This window comes from Sarcophilus harrisii, chromosome 3 (assembly GCF_902635505.1).
Source record: "Sarcophilus harrisii chromosome 3, mSarHar1.11, whole genome shotgun sequence".
Classification (NCBI taxonomy): domain Eukaryota; kingdom Metazoa; phylum Chordata; class Mammalia; order Dasyuromorphia; family Dasyuridae; genus Sarcophilus; species Sarcophilus harrisii.
In genome coordinates, this window is record NC_045428.1 from 594834531 (window position 1) to 594850389 (window position 15859).

General features: G+C 61.7%; 2 protein-coding genes and 1 non-coding gene across 3 annotated transcripts; 2 read left to right on the forward strand and 1 right to left on the reverse strand.

Moving 5' to 3' along the window:
* The first annotated feature begins 718 nt into the window (after positions 1-718).
* On the forward strand, positions 719-1698 carry LOC100920380. The gene is made up of 2 exons (XR_004233417.1): positions 719-848; positions 946-1698. It is a non-coding gene; the product is annotated as an uncharacterized LOC100920380 (transcript).
* A 1869-nt stretch (positions 1699-3567) lies between these two features.
* Positions 3568-6342, reverse strand: ZNF526 (zinc finger protein 526). The gene is given in 9 exon segments (XM_031961675.1): positions 3568-4366; positions 4407-4647; positions 4650-4866; positions 4868-5012; positions 5014-5140; positions 5143-5472; positions 5475-5771; positions 6007-6159; positions 6162-6342. Coding segments are annotated over 9 exon segments (1746 nt in total). The 5' UTR covers positions 6181-6342; the 3' UTR covers positions 3568-4149.
* Positions 6343-8610: 2268 nt separating this feature from the next.
* DEDD2 (death effector domain containing 2) lies at positions 8611-15494 on the forward strand. The gene is made up of 4 exons (XM_012547206.2): positions 8611-8959; positions 10127-10237; positions 11189-11323; positions 13633-15494. Exons 1-4 carry the CDS (start codon positions 8611-8613, stop codon positions 14028-14030), a joined length of 993 nt encoding a protein of 330 aa, XP_012402660.2. The 3' UTR covers positions 14031-15494.
* Positions 15495-15859: the final 365 nt, after the last annotated feature.

Below are 15859 nucleotides of genomic sequence, written 5' to 3' on the forward strand. Positions count from 1 at the left end.
ACCAATGGGGTCTGAGCCGCTAACGAAGGCTGCGTTCTCTGCAGGTGTTGGGGACTCCAACAAGGGAGCAGATCCGGGAGATGAACCCCAATTACACCGAGTTTAAGTTCCCCCAAATTAAGGCCCATCCGTGGACAAAGGTTTGGCCAGATTTTGTTTCGTTTTGGGGGGAGTAGTGGCTCCGGGTCCCAGGACCCTGTCCCACTGGGGGAGGAGGCTCACAATTGCCCCGTCTGGGCAAGACGAGGTCCCCTTCTTCCTCTGGGCCTCCTGGGCCTTCAGGTCTTTAAGTCCCGGACACCACCAGACGCCATCGCGCTGTGCTCCCACCTGCTGGAGTACACCCCTGCCACCAGGCTGTCCCCCTTGGAGGCCCTTGTGCCCTGCCTTTCGATGACCCTGCATCCAGGGCCCAGCTCCCCAACGGCAAGCCCTCCCCTCTTCAACTTCAACCCGGGAGGTTGGGGAACAAATGAAAAAACCTAACGGGGAAAGGGAAGGTTAAAATAAAATAAACTTAAAACCTCCCCTCCCTCTCATCTCTCTTTCCCTAACCCCCTTCCCTCTACCCCCCACCCTCTCCTCATTTGTGGATCCCTTGTCTCTTTTGTCTGTCTCTTACCTTTCTTTCCTTCCCTACTCCTTTCTGATTTTCTCCTTTTTCCTCTTTTTCTGTCTTTTCCTTCTTTCCTTCCTCCCCGCCCCAACCACCCCCCCCCTCCTGTCATCCTGGCTGCCCTGCCCCCCAGAACTCTCCATCCAGCCGAATCTCAATGGTGTCCTCATCCCTCCCCACCTGAGGACCTCCACCACCGCTACCGCCGTCACCTCCCCCTCATCCTCACATGGTGAGTTTGGGGACTCGGGGAAGTGTTCCAGGAGAAGCCTGTTGAGCAGCCGGTCAGTGGGGGGGACCTGGCCCTGACTGTCCCTGTGTTGCCTCAGGTTTAGGGGAGAGCCCGGAGCGGCCGGGACAGGAGCCTTCCACATCTGTAGCCAACTCCTCCTGAGGCCCCAGGTTGGCCCCTCCCACCTTCGGTCCGGAAGCCCTGGCCCGGAGGCCCGGGTCCTAGAGCCTGCCTTCTCCCCATCCCTGGCTGGGGTCAGTTTTTAGATGGGGGACAAGGAAAGGGGAGAAGACGGCTGAGACCCAGGTCCCTCCTACCTCACAGAGGCAAAAGCCTGGCAGGGGAAATGGAGGAGGGGGTGCCCCCTGACCCCCTTCACCCTCTGTTCCTCCCCCTCCCCCCGCATTGGGCTGGCTGGCCAAGCTAGCTTTTTAACAGAGGATTTTAACTGGGTGTTGGGGGGTGGTGGAGAGAGAAGGAAGAGGCTCTCTGGGCTTGAGCACTCCCCCCAACCCCTGCCACCCCCCCATTTGTCCCTTGTAAATAGGACCAGACCCTGCCTCAGGCCCCCTTTTTCCTGACCCCTTCCCTTCTCTTCTCCCGGGTGTAAATAGATTGTTATAATTTTTTCTTAAAGAAAATGTTGCAATGATTCGCGCCGCCCATCTCCCTGCCCCAGCTGTGATCCCATCCGCCCTCCCTGCTGTCCCCCCAGCCCCCCTCCTCTTGCCCCCATCCCCCTGGGACAGGAAGGGAGGGGGGCTGGGGGAGCCCCGATGTCTTAGTTCCCACAGTAGGGTTTGCCTGTGTACAGAACTTTCCGTTCAATAAATTATTGGCATGAGAAGGAGCTGCCTCTGCCCCTGGTTTCCCTTGGGGCAAGCTGGGGATGGGGGGGTGGCTGGTCCCCTGAGCAGGCCCTTTCTCTCCTGAGCCTCCCTCTCCCTGCTGGGCAAGGAGAGCCTTGGCCTCCAGGTTCCCTCCAGCCTTCCAGCTGGGGTTCCATGCCAAATTTCATTCCTGTAGTGCCAACTTAGGGCTGGAAAACATGGATCCCCTCCAAAAAACCCTCTGGGGCCAAACACTTGCTGCCATTCTACAGGGAAAGGACCCAAGGCCCACGTTAAGTGGTTAGGGATTTGGCTGAAGGTGCAGAGGGCCACAGGAGCTGGGAAGATGAGGGATTTGGGGGTCCCCTGGTCCTTGGCCATAGCTCGGCGCTGTCTGGAGTGGGGCCCAATCCGCTGTCAGGGAAAGGGCCTTGGGCTGAGAGAGCAGAGGGGGTGGGGGGCTCCAGAGAGCAGAAGAGCACCTTCAGTTATTGGAGTGAGGGAACAAGCAGATACAGAGCAGACCAGGGCCCGTTTCCACCTGGGGGTGGACAAGGAGGTTGGGGGGGATGTCGGGGGGGGGGGGCAGAGGTGGCATCCAAGCTCACGGTTAAGGCTGCGCGGCCCCTTTGTGGTAGAGGGCGGGCTGCCTGAGCCTCCGGCTGGGGATCTCCCGTCTCTTGGACGTTCTCCTGTCCTTTGGATCCCTCTGACCTCAGTCTCCTCCAGGGTCCCGCATGGGTCCCCCAAGGCTCTGTTTGGGGCCCTCTACACCCTGCTGTTGACCTTGATCTCACCAGCTACTGGTCAGCTCTGACTTGTCCAGCCCCATCCTGTCTCCTACCATGGAATCTCAGCTGCCTATCAGACCTTTTTAATTGGGGCCTCATCACCTCCCCACCACACCCTGACCAGGCAGCCTGTCTTCCTGGGCTCCCAGGAGTCCTCCTGGACCCGTTATTTTCCCCTCCTCCCCTGAGGGGCTGCCTGCCTCCAGCCTCTCTTCATTCCGGTCCAGGTCGCCATCCAGGCAGCTCCAGTAGGGACTCCTCGTCACCCCCAGGATCACACACAACCATTCGGCTTGCCGACAAAGCTTTCCACGAGAGGCCCGTTGTGGGCTCTCTGGGCGGCGGGGCTCTCCTGGTTACTGTCCACAAACCCCGCACCTCCTGACTCGGGGCATTCTCACTGGCCCCCAGGCTCCTCGGCTTCCCCGCTCCCCCACATCACCCCCGACTTGTCCAGTGTAGCAGTGGTTTCTATGGACCACTGGTTGGTTGGTCTGGAGCAAGGAGAGCCGTTGGGCCCTTCTATGTATCCCAACGCTGGGCGTGTGGCAAATGCTCGGTGACTGACAGCCTGGGCACTCTCTGGGTCCTTCCGCCAGGACCCTGCTTGGAGATCACTAATGTGGGCGGATCCCTTGGGTTCTGACTTTGTGACACGAGGGGATGTCTTGGGGTGGATGGAGCGGCTCACCCCTGGAGGGCTTCCTCATTTGCTAAAGGACCATTCAGCAGAGCAGAAAGGGACACTTGGAGGGGAGTTCCAGTCTCAGTGATGAGCCCCTCATGTTGCCAGAGGTGAAGACTCGATTTCTTCCGCTGGATTCGCTCATCTCCCATTGGGTGATTGTCAGGACTTCATCATGGGGCTCCCCACATGGCAGATGCTTTTTGGCTACTATCCCATTCCCCAAGTGCTTATTTACGGTCCCATTTCTCACTACGCTTGTGAATTGGTGGCCCCAAGGGCACAGGACTGGCCAGTTGGTCACTCATCAAGAAAGAGAAAGTGGAGGGGAGCTTCTGTTTCAAGTTGTTTGGATCAGGCACCTGAAGCTCTTGGCAACCTGGAGGTGCAAGAGAGACGAGCAGAGACGAGGGGGGGCACTTGAAACCATATAACAACATCCAGTGACCTGGGAAAGGGTAAAGGGATGGCAGGGAATGGGCTGCCCTGGGTGGTAGGGCCAGGAAGTGGTGTTGGTTGACCCCATTAAATGGCTACTTAGAAACTTGTTGGACTAGGTGAGCTAGCGCCGAGATTGTCTGGGGGTCCCAGTGGATCCTTTTTGCTATCCTAATTCACTTGGCTTCTGTGCCCAGGGAAGGACCTTGGAAACCAGATCTCAGAGGACCACTAGTGACCACCTCTTGGTGACTGAAGGACACCCATCTCGTCTCCCAGCACATTTGTCCCCACTTAATTGGGGAAACAAGCTGTGACTGGAGCAGCCTCGGTCCCCCAGAAGCTGGAGACCTGAGGCAGACAAGACTCAGTTTGGCTCCCACAAGTCATTGGGTTCTGGGGGGTGGGGCCTTAATTTCCTAACCTATAAAAGGAGATTGGAATCTTGTCTCCTTCTTTATGAGCATCTGGAGAAGGCAGATTTCTATTTCATTAGCATCGTGACATCAATGCAAATTCATTTATTAAGAACCCAGCCCCAACCCCGTCTCCACCTGTCACACAAAAGCAGTGTCCAGGTGCAGCAGCCCCCCGGTCCCACCTGTGCCTCCCAGGTGCAGCCCCCCAGCCCCCAGTGCCACCTGGCACAGCTGCAATGTGTCCACTAGGGCAAGGGGCTGGGAAGTCTCGATGATGGCTATGGTCTCACCCAGTTCTGTGCACATGATGGTCTGCTGGGGGGCTGGGGCTGGAGGAGTGGGCGGTGCAGCAGGTCTGGGTGGGGGTTTGGGCTCTTCAGCCCGGGGGCCCCCGCTGGGGTGCCGCCCGCCCGGCCCCGCCCCCTGCGGGCCCCTTTCCCTACACTTCCAAGCCAGCCCGGGCTTGGAAGCCGGGCCGGAAAACTGCCGACCGGTCATGCAGCTGCCGATGCTGCTGCAGGTTGGAACTCTGGGTGAAACGCTTCCCACAGTCGGGGCAGGGGTAGGGACGGGCCCCTGTGTGGGTCAACTGGTGGCGGCTGAGGGGCAGCGGGGAAGGTCTTTCCCAGGCGTGAACTGGAAGGGCCCCCCATGGGGTCGCAGATGGGCCCCGGCGGCCAACTTCTTAAAGCCCTTCCCGCAGACCCCACAGCGGTGCCGCCCCGCTGGGGAGTGCCGGGCCCCGGGTGCCGCCAGGGCTGCGAGGAAAAACCTTGGTGGGTGTGGGCGGGGAAAGGCCACGGGACCAGGGGGGGGGGGGGGAGGGGCGGGGGACCCCCTTTCCCCGTGGGTCCGCCCGGTGGTAGGAATTTTGTCTATTGGAAATCTTGCCACAGGGCGCGGGCAGGGGATTGGCTGTGTGTGCCCGGCGGTGGGCAACCAACGTGAGCTCTGTCCCAAAGCCTCGGCCGCAGTCCACACACAAGTAACGGGCCTCCCCGGTGCAGCCGGAGGTGCTGCTCCAGGGACGTGGCTTTCTTGAAAGACTTTGGAAGGCGGGCACCGTATGCCCAACATGGGAAACGGGCCTGAGCCAGGAGACGGTTGGCAGAGCTAAACCCGCTGGACTGGGCCGCGATGGATTCCAGGCAGCCCCCCGGGGCCTCCGCAGCCCCTCCCCTGGGACCCAGGGGCCCTGGCCTTCAATGCACTGGCGGCCATGGGAGGCTCCTTCATCCTCCGCTACAGGTCCCTCTGTGCAGGGTCCCTCCTCATCCTCTCCTCCATCTGCCTCCTCCTTCTCCAGGGAGGCAAAGTGCGTGCCCTGGTGCTCTAAAAACTCCTCTGGGGTGTCCAGCGCACCGGGGCATTCGGGGGTCCGGGGCCCCTTAGGGGGCGGCGGCCCGGGGGCAGGGCAGGCTCGGGGCCCGCCGAGGTCTGGGGACAGGAAGAGCCCTTTGGGTTGCCACAGTGGCGGACCTGGCCCTGGAGGGGCCGGGGGGCGGTTTGGGGCCCTGGTGGGCCAGCAATGCCTGGGGCGCACAGCCCAGCAGTCCAGAGGGTGGCCGCGCCCGGGCGCCCCGGGCTGGGCACCCAGGGGCCCAACTGGGCGTGCTGCTGCTGCTGGGAGACCTCCCAGGCAAAAGAAGCCCCAGGCCGAAGTGCTGGGTGCCAACCACCCCGTGGCGCGGCGGGCCCCCATACCCGGGCTGCTGGTTCATCCTCCACGCCGCCGCTGGGTGAGGGTGGGGCTTGCGCCCCTGGGGAAAGGGCAGGCGCTTTGAAACCCGGGCCTTGAAGATGCCCCGCCCCCACCCCCCCCCAGGCCCCCCCCCTCTCCTTGCCTCTCTCGGTCTCTGGTTCCCCTCTTGGGGTCAAGGGTCACGGGCAGGCCAAAAAAAGGGGTTTGGGGGTGTGGGGGCGGGGCGGGGGCGGGGCGGGGGCGGGGCGGAGATCTCCCGGGGTCGCTCCCTCAGTGTCTCTGTCTCCCCCCCTCCCTTCGTTTGTTCCTCGTGTCTCCCCGTTTCTTTCGTTCTCCTCCCTCCGTGACTCGAGGTCTTCCTCGCCCGTCGCCGCCTGTTCTCGCCCCGCGTCCTCCCCTTACCGGCCCCGCCGCCGTCGCCGCTCCCGTTATCGCCGCCGCCACAGTCGGAGCGCACCCCTCACCATTGCCGCCTCCCATTGGGCACCGCGGGACCCAATAGGCGCTGCGGGCAGGGGCGGGGCGAGGCGCTCAGGGGCGGGGCGGACGAGCTCGGGGAGGCGCAGGCGCGAACCTCTCCCAGGGCGGGACCGAGGCGGAGAGAGAAGCGGGAAAGGACTCGAGGCGCAGGCGCAGGGCCGGGCAAAAGCGGCCGGGTTTGCTTGGGGCCGCTAGGCGGCGTCACCGTGCCCCCAGCGCCGGACTCGGGATCCAGAAACGTCCGCGTTCTGGAGCAGACCCAGGCGTGAGCGTTACGTCTCTGGCCAGATCGCTTCTCCCTTTTGCCTCAGTGTTCCCTAGTGTGAAATGGGAATCCTCGGCGCCGTCCACAATGCACCGCGCCCCGCGCCCCTCCCCCTTCTCACCCACAGCCCTGCGCCCGGGAGCTGTCCCGGACTTGGAGGCGGAGTCCAGGAAGCGAGCTCCGCCTTCCACTGGCGGCGCCTGTGATCCCCCGGCTCTGGCGGCTCGGGGGTTACTCGCCCACCCGTTAGCCGCGCTCCAGGGCTCTCTCCCGCCCCCGAGGGGAGGGTGAAGGAGCTGTGAGAAGCCGCCGAAACCCGGACCGCAGTGGGAGGCACAAGGCGACTCTGGATGTGCTTCTCCCCTTCATCTCCTCCCCCTTAGCGTGCGAAGTCCCGGTACCCAGTAAGCGTTTAATAAATGCTTATCTAATTTAAAAGCTTCTTGGTGGGCCACCGCCCGGGCGGCCCCCAGGAGGGAAAGGGGTGTTTGGGGAGCTGGGGACAAGCTGCCCCGCCCGCAGCACCCCAAACTCCGGACCCTCATCTGCCAGCCAGGGCCCCCCCGCCCCCGGGGGAGGGGGGTGGGCGGGGACAGAAGAGACCTCCCTCCCTCCCTCCTCCCTGTGCTCCGGGCAGCTGCACCCAAAAGCCCAAGCCCCCTCCCCCGGGGGGGCCTTTCCCCCCCCCTCCAAAGGGGGACCCGGGTTGGGGAAGGGCCAGGCCCGGGGCCTGGCCTTGGGGGAGGGCCCCTTAAAGGGCCCCAGTGTCCCCGAGGCTTAGGAGGGCCAGGCTACCGGGCGCTTCGTGCAGTGAGGAGTGAAAAATCCCAAGGCTTTTTTGTGTCCCAGTTTCCCAAGCAGTATTTCGTCCGAGAGGGAGGTGTTTGCGTATCGGGGTTTATCAAGCCCCGCTTGTTCTGGGTCTTGCTTAGGCAGCTTTCCTCCTTTTAACTACGCGGGCCGGGGCCGTTCCCGCTTGCTGCCGCACACGGGGAAGGCCGCCTCAGGTGCGGCCCGAGACTCTTCCTAGTCATTTCCCTCCGGCGCGGCTCGCTTTTCTCCCCCGATGAGGGGGCTCCAGACAACTCCCCGCTCGGCCGCGCTGGTCGGGAGGCGTCTCGGTTGCTACATCAGTGCTACATTAGTGCTACATCGGTGCTACATCGGTGCTACATTAGTGCTGCATCGGTGCTACATTAGCGCTACATCGGTGCTACATTAGCGCTACATCGGTGCTACATCGGTGCTACATCGGTGCTACATTAGTGCTACATCGGTGCTACATTAGCGCTACATCGGTGCTACATTAGCGCTACATCGGTGCTACATCGGTGCTACATTAGCGCTACATCGGTGCTACATCAATGCTACATCAGTGCTACTGTTACTCTCCGAGGGCAGGCTCCGGATGAGCTCCCGGCTGCGGGGAAGGGCCGGGGTGGGACCCGCCTCCTTACCTGAGAAACAGCGGTGTCGGGGGGAGGGGGAGGGGCATTTATGCGTCGCCACTAATGTCACAACCCCCCAGAAAGGTGGCGGCGCTGCTCTCCCCATTTTACAGAGGGGAAATCGAGTCTTAGGTTAATCGACCGAGGTAGGATTTGAACTCAGACCTGTTACTGCTTCAGTCCCAAAGCCAAGGGTTCCTAAGAAGGGAAGAGGGGGAGGTAAGAGAGGGGCCGGGCCGACCCCGGAGGAGGGTCACGGAGGTCCAAGGAAGGGCAGGGCCCCCTGTCACCGCATCCCCGGAGGAAGCGGCATCAGGCTCAATTTACAGGTGACGCAACTGAGGCCCTGAGAGGGGGAAGTGACTTGAGGCTGGGCCGGCAGGTTGAGGGGGCCTCAGGTGAACAGGTTGGGACCCCTTCCTTCCCCGGCCCGGCCCGGAAGGCGCCCGGTACCCTGGGCAGGTGTGGGGGGGGGGGCAGGTGCTGGGGGGAGGAGAAATTGGCGCCCCGAGGGCCAGCGCCCGCACCTTGCGGGGGGGAGGCCGCGGGGAGGGGGCGGGGTGCGGGCACCAGTTGTGAAAGGAGGCAACCCAACCCCTGGGAGGTCCCCGGAGAATGGGATGACGGTTCCGGATCCCGGAACCGGGTCCACCCGGGGGATTTAAAAGCCGCCCCTCCCCCCCAGCCTTGGGGGGGCCCCACCCATGGGCTCCACCCTGGCCTGGGGGCCGGGTCACCCCCCCCGGAGCCCCCTGGCCCGGCCCGGGTGGGGCCCCGGGGCCCAGCCGTGGGGAGAGGAAGGCCTGGTCCGGTGGGCCCTGCCCCTTTCCTCCCCCGGGACGGAGGCCGTGCCCCCCAAGGGGGCCGGGACGGCGGGGCCTGGGCCTGGCCCTCGGGGCCCCGGGCCTCCCCGGCCTGGCCTGGAGTTTCTGCTGGAGCTGGAGAGGAGGGGCCAGTGCGACGAGGCCCACCTGGGGCCCCTGATGCAGCTGCTGCGCGTGCTCTCCCGGCAGGACCTGCTGCCCCGGCTCTCCCTCAAGCGCGCCCGCCCAGGTAGGCAGGGCCCGGCCAGGCCCGGTGGGGGTGGGGGGGCGGGGCCCCGGGCCCCGAAGAGAGAGGTGGCCTGGGTCTGAGGAGGGGAATGGGGCCTGGGGGGGCCTCTGGGGAGGGGGGCTGACGAGGGATGGGGAAGGGGAACAGGGCCTGGGGGGCCCTTCTAAGGAGGAGAATGACTAGGGACGGGGAAGGGGAACAGGGCCTGCTGAGGCCCCTCTTCATGAAGGGATTGATTAGGACTTTGACAAGAGATGAGGCATTGATGGGGCCCCTCTAGGGGAGGGGGTGGGAGCAGGGACGCATGGGGCCTCTCCCTGAGGGAAGGCATGGATCCTACGGGAGGGGTGGGCCGGACCCTAGAAGTAAGTGTCCCAGGGTCCCACAGGAAGCCGGCTGCTGACGAGAAAGGGTGGGGGGGAGGTGGTTGGGGGCCTCTCGGGGAGGGTGCCGGACGGGGCTTTGAGAGATGAGTTGGGCTGCCAGAAGAGAGAGGCAGAGAAGGGAGGAGGAGATGTGAGCAGGGCTTGGAGTTGGAGGGGTCCTCTGGGAGCAGGGGCTGCACGATGTTTGGGAAGGAGAGCCCCCCCGAGGGAAAGCCCCCATGGGTATTGTCCTGGGAGGAAGCAATTAGAGGTAGCTTAATGAGGGCGTGGGCCAGCCAGCTCATGGGGACCTGGGATTTGTAGTTGGGAGAGCCTGAGAGATGGCCGAAGTGAATGTCCTCATTTTAGAGATGAGGAGACTGAGCCCCCCAAAGGTGACCAAAAGGTGGGGTCTGAGCCAGGGCCGCCGACCCTAAGTCCAATGCTCTTTGTGGTACGCTGAAGGGCAGGACATGTTCCCAGAGCCCTCCCTGTTCCCTTCCCCTACAAGTATCCAGACCACCCACTGTCCCCTGTCCTCTCGGGGCTTTGCTGCTGTGCTCTGTTCCTAGGCCATTCCCTGCCCTCCTAGCGTTGTGTCCATCTGCCTGGCCTGGAAATGGAGACGAGTCAGCCCTTGTGGGGCAAGGGGTGGGCAGTTCCGAGAAGATGGGTTTCATTCTGGGAGTGGGGAAGGGCAGACACCTCGGAGGCAGGGAAGAGGGAAGGCGTTTGCTGGAGTCCGGGCAGCCTGGCATCTGGGCTGGGGCTGTCCAGTGATTCCATCTTTTCCCTTCCTCAGTGTCTCCTGAGCGCTACAGCTGTGGTCCGTCTGGCTCGGATGGAGAGAGGCCCGAGAGTAGCTGTCTGGGCTCCGCCAGTACAACATCCCAGCGGGCTCAGTGGGAGGCAGGTGAGCCCACAAGTGGGACGTCTGTGTCACGGACTCTCTGGCCCCTTCTCTGCGGCCTTTAAGGGAGTGATACAGCATGCTCAACGAGGCTTGTTTATTGGAATATTGAAATTTAAATAGTGAGTAAAAGGCCTGGCTCCGAGTCCTGCCTCGCATTCATATGGCCTTTGTGACACGTCTGAGGGAGTCCCTGAATATCTTTTCTGCTTTGTAAAAGGAAGGGTTGCCTCCTAGCCCTAGCTCAGTGACCCCAGGAGCACTTCTGGGTTTAGAGGCAGGAGAATGAGGTCAAATCCCAGCTCTAAAACAGTTGCCTCCCTTCCTCTGCATTTCTGAAGTTGTGGACAGCATGGCTTCCCCCTTTCTTGAGCATCAAAAACAGCGTCTTAGATTTAGTCAGGATATGTGAATTTGCTGCACTTTACTGTTTGCCTCAGTTTCCTCATCTGTAAAATGAGCTGGAAAAGGAAATGACAAACCCCTCCAATATCTTTGCCTGGAAACCCTCCAATGGGGTCACAGAGAGTTGGATGTGACTGAAATAACAAAAAAGGATGCTCTTCCCTTTCCCCCATTCTCCAGCTCATCTCAAGGCTCTGTTCTCTGACTGATTCAGATTTTCCCAGACACTGGTTCTTCACATATTATTCCTGCCACTCTCTCAACCCTCGACTTCCTTTTCACCTTGCCTTTCCTCAGTGTTTGCTCTAGTGATAATTATCTGTTTCCCTAGATTCCCCTCAGGTCACCTGTAAAGTTATTGCTCACTCCTTCCCGTACAGGTTCTTAGGGTTGTAAGTAGAAGGGACCTAGAGGTCACCTAGCCCAAGTCCTGTATTTATAATGAGGAAACAGAGGCCCATGGCAGGCTGGGTGCTCAGCCCAAAGTGACACAGCTACCAGATGTCTGGGGTTGGATTTGAATTTTACCTCAAACTTTTTGTCTGGCAGGTTCCCCTCCTGGGAAAAGGCAAAGGAGAAGTCTGGGCCGGTCCAGCGCCGGAGGCAGACGGCGACGGGCCCCCCAGGGAGCTTCGAGGTCCAAAAATCCTGTCTCTTCTCCCACTGCGAGCAAAGTGACCTGTGGTGAGTGCGGTGGGCTGGGCAGGGCGCTCGCTCCCTCCCACACCTGGCAAGCGCTGGGCTACTTTAAGACTCAGGATACCTGAACTGGGGCACTGCAGGGAAGAAGAGACAGGGTCAGCTACTTCTGCTGGCCGGGGGAGTTAGGAAGACCAGCGATAGAGCGAGCCCAAAGGAGGAAAGCCAGGGGGCAGGGGGCCTCAAGCCTGGGCTGGGGCTAGCCCATTGGTTAAACTCTGGGGGCGATGGGATAGGTGATTGTTGAAGTCACTGAGCTCCAAAATGCCTTAATTGTGTAATCTCGGGAATACATAGTACCAGCAAGGGATGGCCGCTTCTCCTATCACAGGTTGTCAGGACTGGGAGGAGCCTCAGAACGGGGGATGTCAAGGCTTGGAGGGGGCTTAGAACAGGGGATGTCAGAGGTGTGAGGGGGCTTAGAACAGGAGGTGTCAGAGGTGGGAGGGAATTGTGTGGCTCCAATGGCTTTTAGTGTCCTTTCCCAGGCGAGATGGGCTAGGCCCTGGGTGCTCCTGGGCCAGGGCCTGTGGTAAATCATGGGGAGACAAGGGAAGGCAGAAGCCAGTCCCTGCCCTCAGAGTGTTTCCAGTCTAGTGGGGACAAGGTGCAGACTCCTGGGGTCAGATAGGATCCAGAGTCGGGATAACTAGGAAATCCCAGCAGGGACAGGCCTCTTGGAACTATCGGGATTCGGGCTGCTGGGGGGCTGGAGATGAAGCGTCCCAGATGTGGAGGCCCGCCAGAGCTGGAGGCTCCTGTTAGTGGAATAGCTAGGAGGCCGGTCAGTGTAGAAGGAGGATGTTTTGGGGAGACAGTATGAGAACTGGAAAGGTGGGAGGGCAGGCTGGGAAGGCCTTTGAAGGCCAAACAGCATCTTGTCTATAGCCCCTGGAGTTTGCTGAGCGGGGATCTGGGATGTGGTCGGACTCCAGGTTTAGGAAAATCACTGGTGGCTGAAGGGAGGGAGGCTTGGCTTGGGTGAGAGAGAGGCAGAGAAAGCAGAGGGTCAGGGGTAAGATAGTGAGGTCCCTTTCTGACATGTTGACTTTAAAATGTCACCAGGAATCCAGTTCCCTATGTCTAATTAATGGGGCTGGGTGGGGGGGTAGTAGAAGATTAGATCAGGAGCAGAAAATTATCAGAATGGAGGTGATAATTGGCTCCATGGCAGCTGAGGAGGTAGATAGAGAGAGGGAGGGGGGTCACCTAGGGTCAGAGGGCAAGGTCTGGAGGAGGATCCAGCCAAGGCGGCAGAAGGAGCTGTCAGAGAGGAGGAGAACCAGGAGAGAACAGGGGAGCACCACTGTCACAGACCCACAGAAGAGTCATCCAGCGGGGGCGTAGGAGAGGCCCCAGGCGCTGGCTGTCCAGGAAGGAGTCCCTGGTGCAGGGGAGAAGCTTCGTGGGAACCATGAGGCCCAAAGGCAGAGGGCGAGCACTGCCAGGTGTCACCTTAGCTGAGGGAGTGTGGGGAGGAGGAGCCACCAAGGCTCGGGGAGGGCCCAGAGGAGACGGCTGGGACCAGGCAGAAGGGAGGTTGGATTTTCCCCGTGTTTGTTCAGCTGTAGGTTGGTAGGAGTGAAAGTGGCGTGTCCAAGGCTGAGGCCTTAGAGGGGAGAAGGGGGCGGAACGTTGTAGAGGTTTACCAAGGGGGCGGAGATGGGGAAAGGAGAACGAGGTGAATGGGTGGGAGGAGCCGGAGGGTGTACTTAGCAGGGACGAAGCTGGGAAAGTGGGAGAGACTGAGGAGGGGCCGAGGGATGGGAAGGCCACGGGAGGTGGGGGAGGGCGTCCCTTTGGACCTGGAGCAAAGGGGAGATGAGGGGCTGGAGAGGAGGTGGGGGAGGGCTGCTGTGGGAGGGACATGGAGGCACTCACTGCGCTTCCTGGGTGATAAGGACTGACATGGTCACGTGCTGAGAGGGGCTGAGGGGTGGGCTGCAGAAGAGATGAGGGAGGGGTCGGCAAGAAGGGAAGCACCGGCTGCGAGGAGACAGCTGGATTTGGAGGTGCACCTGGCCCCCCACCCTGGGGAGAGAAGGCAATTGGGGGGTAACGGCAGCAAGATTAAGAAGGGAGAGTCACAAGGAGGAGAGGGCCTGGAGAGCCCTGGTCATTGGCGGCAGGAGGGCTCACGGGATGGTGCCGAGACCCTGTGGTTCCTCTGATGGGCCCAGAGGTGCCCTGGGAGGGAAAGGCGGGAGGGCGGGGATTGAGGGCAGAGGAGCGGGCATCGGGTGAGGGCTCTGCATCCCCGGCCTCACCGAGACCCTCCCCTTGTTTCCCTGCAGACATCCGCCTCCGCGTCCGGGCCGAGTACTGTGAGCACGGGGCGGCCCTGGCCCAGGGGGTGGTGTCCCGGCGGCCCCAGTCGGTGGCCCGCCAGCTGGACCTGTTTGGGCAGGCCATGGCCGTGCTGAAGTCCCGGGACCTGGGTTCGGTGGTGTGCGACATCAAGTTCTCTGAGCTGTCTTACCTGGATGCTTTTTGGGGGGACTACCTGAGCGGGGCCCTGCTGCAGGCCCTGCGGGGCGTCTTCCTGACCGAGGCCCTCCGCGAGGCTGTGGGCCGGGAGCCTATCCGCTTGCTGGTCAGCGTGGACGAGGGCGATTACGAGGCCGGTCGGCGCCGTCTGCTGCTGCTGGGTGGCCGGCCCCCCGGGGGAGCACAGGCCCTGCCGCCACGCTGACTCGACCCCACCCAGGGCGCCGCCGGCTGCTGCCCTTGGACACCTGGGGAGGGAGCACGGCTGCCCTCCCCCAGACCCTCATCTGACTCCTTTCTGGGCCAACTAGGAGGCGTGAGGGCGAGTCCCCTCCTCGCTGTGGGTGGGCTGGTGGGGCCCATGATGCTGGAACCCGGGAGGGGGAGGGGGTCTTCCTTCTGTTCTCCCCTAGTTCTGGCAAACCTGGGATAGCTCTGCCAGTGAGGAGGAGTGCATATGCAGGAATGGCTCCTGGAGACCTCTTAGGCCTCCCCCGCCCCTAACTCCCACCTCCCAGGCTTTTGTAGACACAGGCCCTGCTGGGCCCAGGCCCCTCTCCCCTAACCCAGAAACACCCCGTTCCCTGGGGGCTCCTGCCTCCCTGCTGGGCCAGGGCTCTAGGAGGGGCCGGGGCTTCAGAGTGGGCACTTGGCATTCATCTGGGCCAACTCCTGTGCTTTATAGGTCAGGAAACTGAGGCCCAGAGAGGGCCGAGGGATCGGATCAAGCGGATGGGATTTAGAGGCGGGTCTGTGACTCCCAGCCCACAGCTGATGTCTAAACCCCGGCCTTTGCATCAGGGTCCATAGCTTCTGTGAGAGGTTGGAACCACACTCCTGGACCTAAGGCCTCCTGAGCCTCAGTTTCTCCTTCTGTAGAATGGAGTTGGATTCTCTGGCCATAGCAGTGCTTGGAAGAACCCTTTGAGGCGATTTCAAAGGGCAGCCCCCTCATGTGGGAAGAAGGAAGGGGGGGCAGAAGGGAGGAAGAACTTGCTCAAAGTCACAAGTTTTCAGTGGATTTCTGTGTCTGTGACAGACTTGTGACTTTGAGCAAGGATGCCACTTGTAGACATCCGGGTGGCTGGGCTGGGAGTGGCGGGCCAGGGGGCCCAGGGTCCAGGGAGGCAGAGCCGGGGGCTGGAAGCCCATGAGCCTCGGCCGGGAAGGCCCCAGAGGAAACCACCAATTCTGCTCGAGACTTCGGTTTCTGCATCTGGAAAACGGGTTCTGGAAGAAATTCGGGCAGGTCCAAACTCCCGCCGTCCGTGCGTCTTGAGAGGAGGATGTTGGCGTCAGGCCTCGGCCTGCGAACCCAGTGCGCTCCCGCCAGTTTTCTTGGGTTTGGTGTCTCGGTGCTTGGAGCTGGCCCAGGCTTGGTCCCGTGGGGGCTGCACCCGCTAGGGCTGCTGGGTGCCCAAGGCCCAGAGACCCCTCAGATGCACCTTCGACTTTCCAAATCATAGAATGGAGGGTGGCTGGGGCTTTCCAACACCCTTCTCCCAGCCACCTCTCGGGCATCCAGTTAGTGTGTGTGTGTGAGGGGAGAGGCGGTGGGCACACGGGAGTGTGGTGGGGGCCGGGCTGCTGGAGAAGGCCACTGGGGATCAATAAAGAAGAGGCCTGGGAGAGGCCGAGCTTGGAAAGGAAGATGCCTCTGGGCCTGTTTCTTTGGGAATGGGAGGGGCAGGGCAGGGAGAAGGGATGTTAAAACTTCTGCTGTTGACCTAAGAAAGGACCTGAGCATGTAAGATGGTCCTGCCACTAAGTGGGAGGGACCCTTAGAACAGGGGGTGTCAGGCCTGGGAGGAGCCTTAGAACGGGGGGTGTCAGGCCTGGGAGGGACCCTTAGAACAGGGGGTGTCAGGGCTGGAAGAGGCCTTAGAACAGGGGGTGTCAGGCCTGGGAAGGGAACTTTAGAACAGGGGGTGTCAGGGCTGGGAGAGACCCTTAGAATAGAGAATATCAGCTCTTTCATCCCCTGGCCCAGTCCTGGTTCTTTCTCGGCTCCTGCTTTTCCTGATCGCCCTCAAT

Coding starts and splice junctions, on each gene's coding strand:
- DEDD2 (XM_012547206.2), top strand. CDS start 8,611: ATGGGCTCCACCCTGGCCTGGGGGCCGGGTCACCCCCCCCGGAGCCCC. Junction 8,960..10,126: donor CCTCAAGCGCGCCCGCCCAG/GTAGGCAGGGCC, acceptor TCCCTTCCTCAG/TGTCTCCTGAGCGCTACAGC. Junction 11,324..13,632: donor TGCGAGCAAAGTGACCTGTG/GTGAGTGCGGTG, acceptor GTTTCCCTGCAG/ACATCCGCCTCCGCGTCCGG.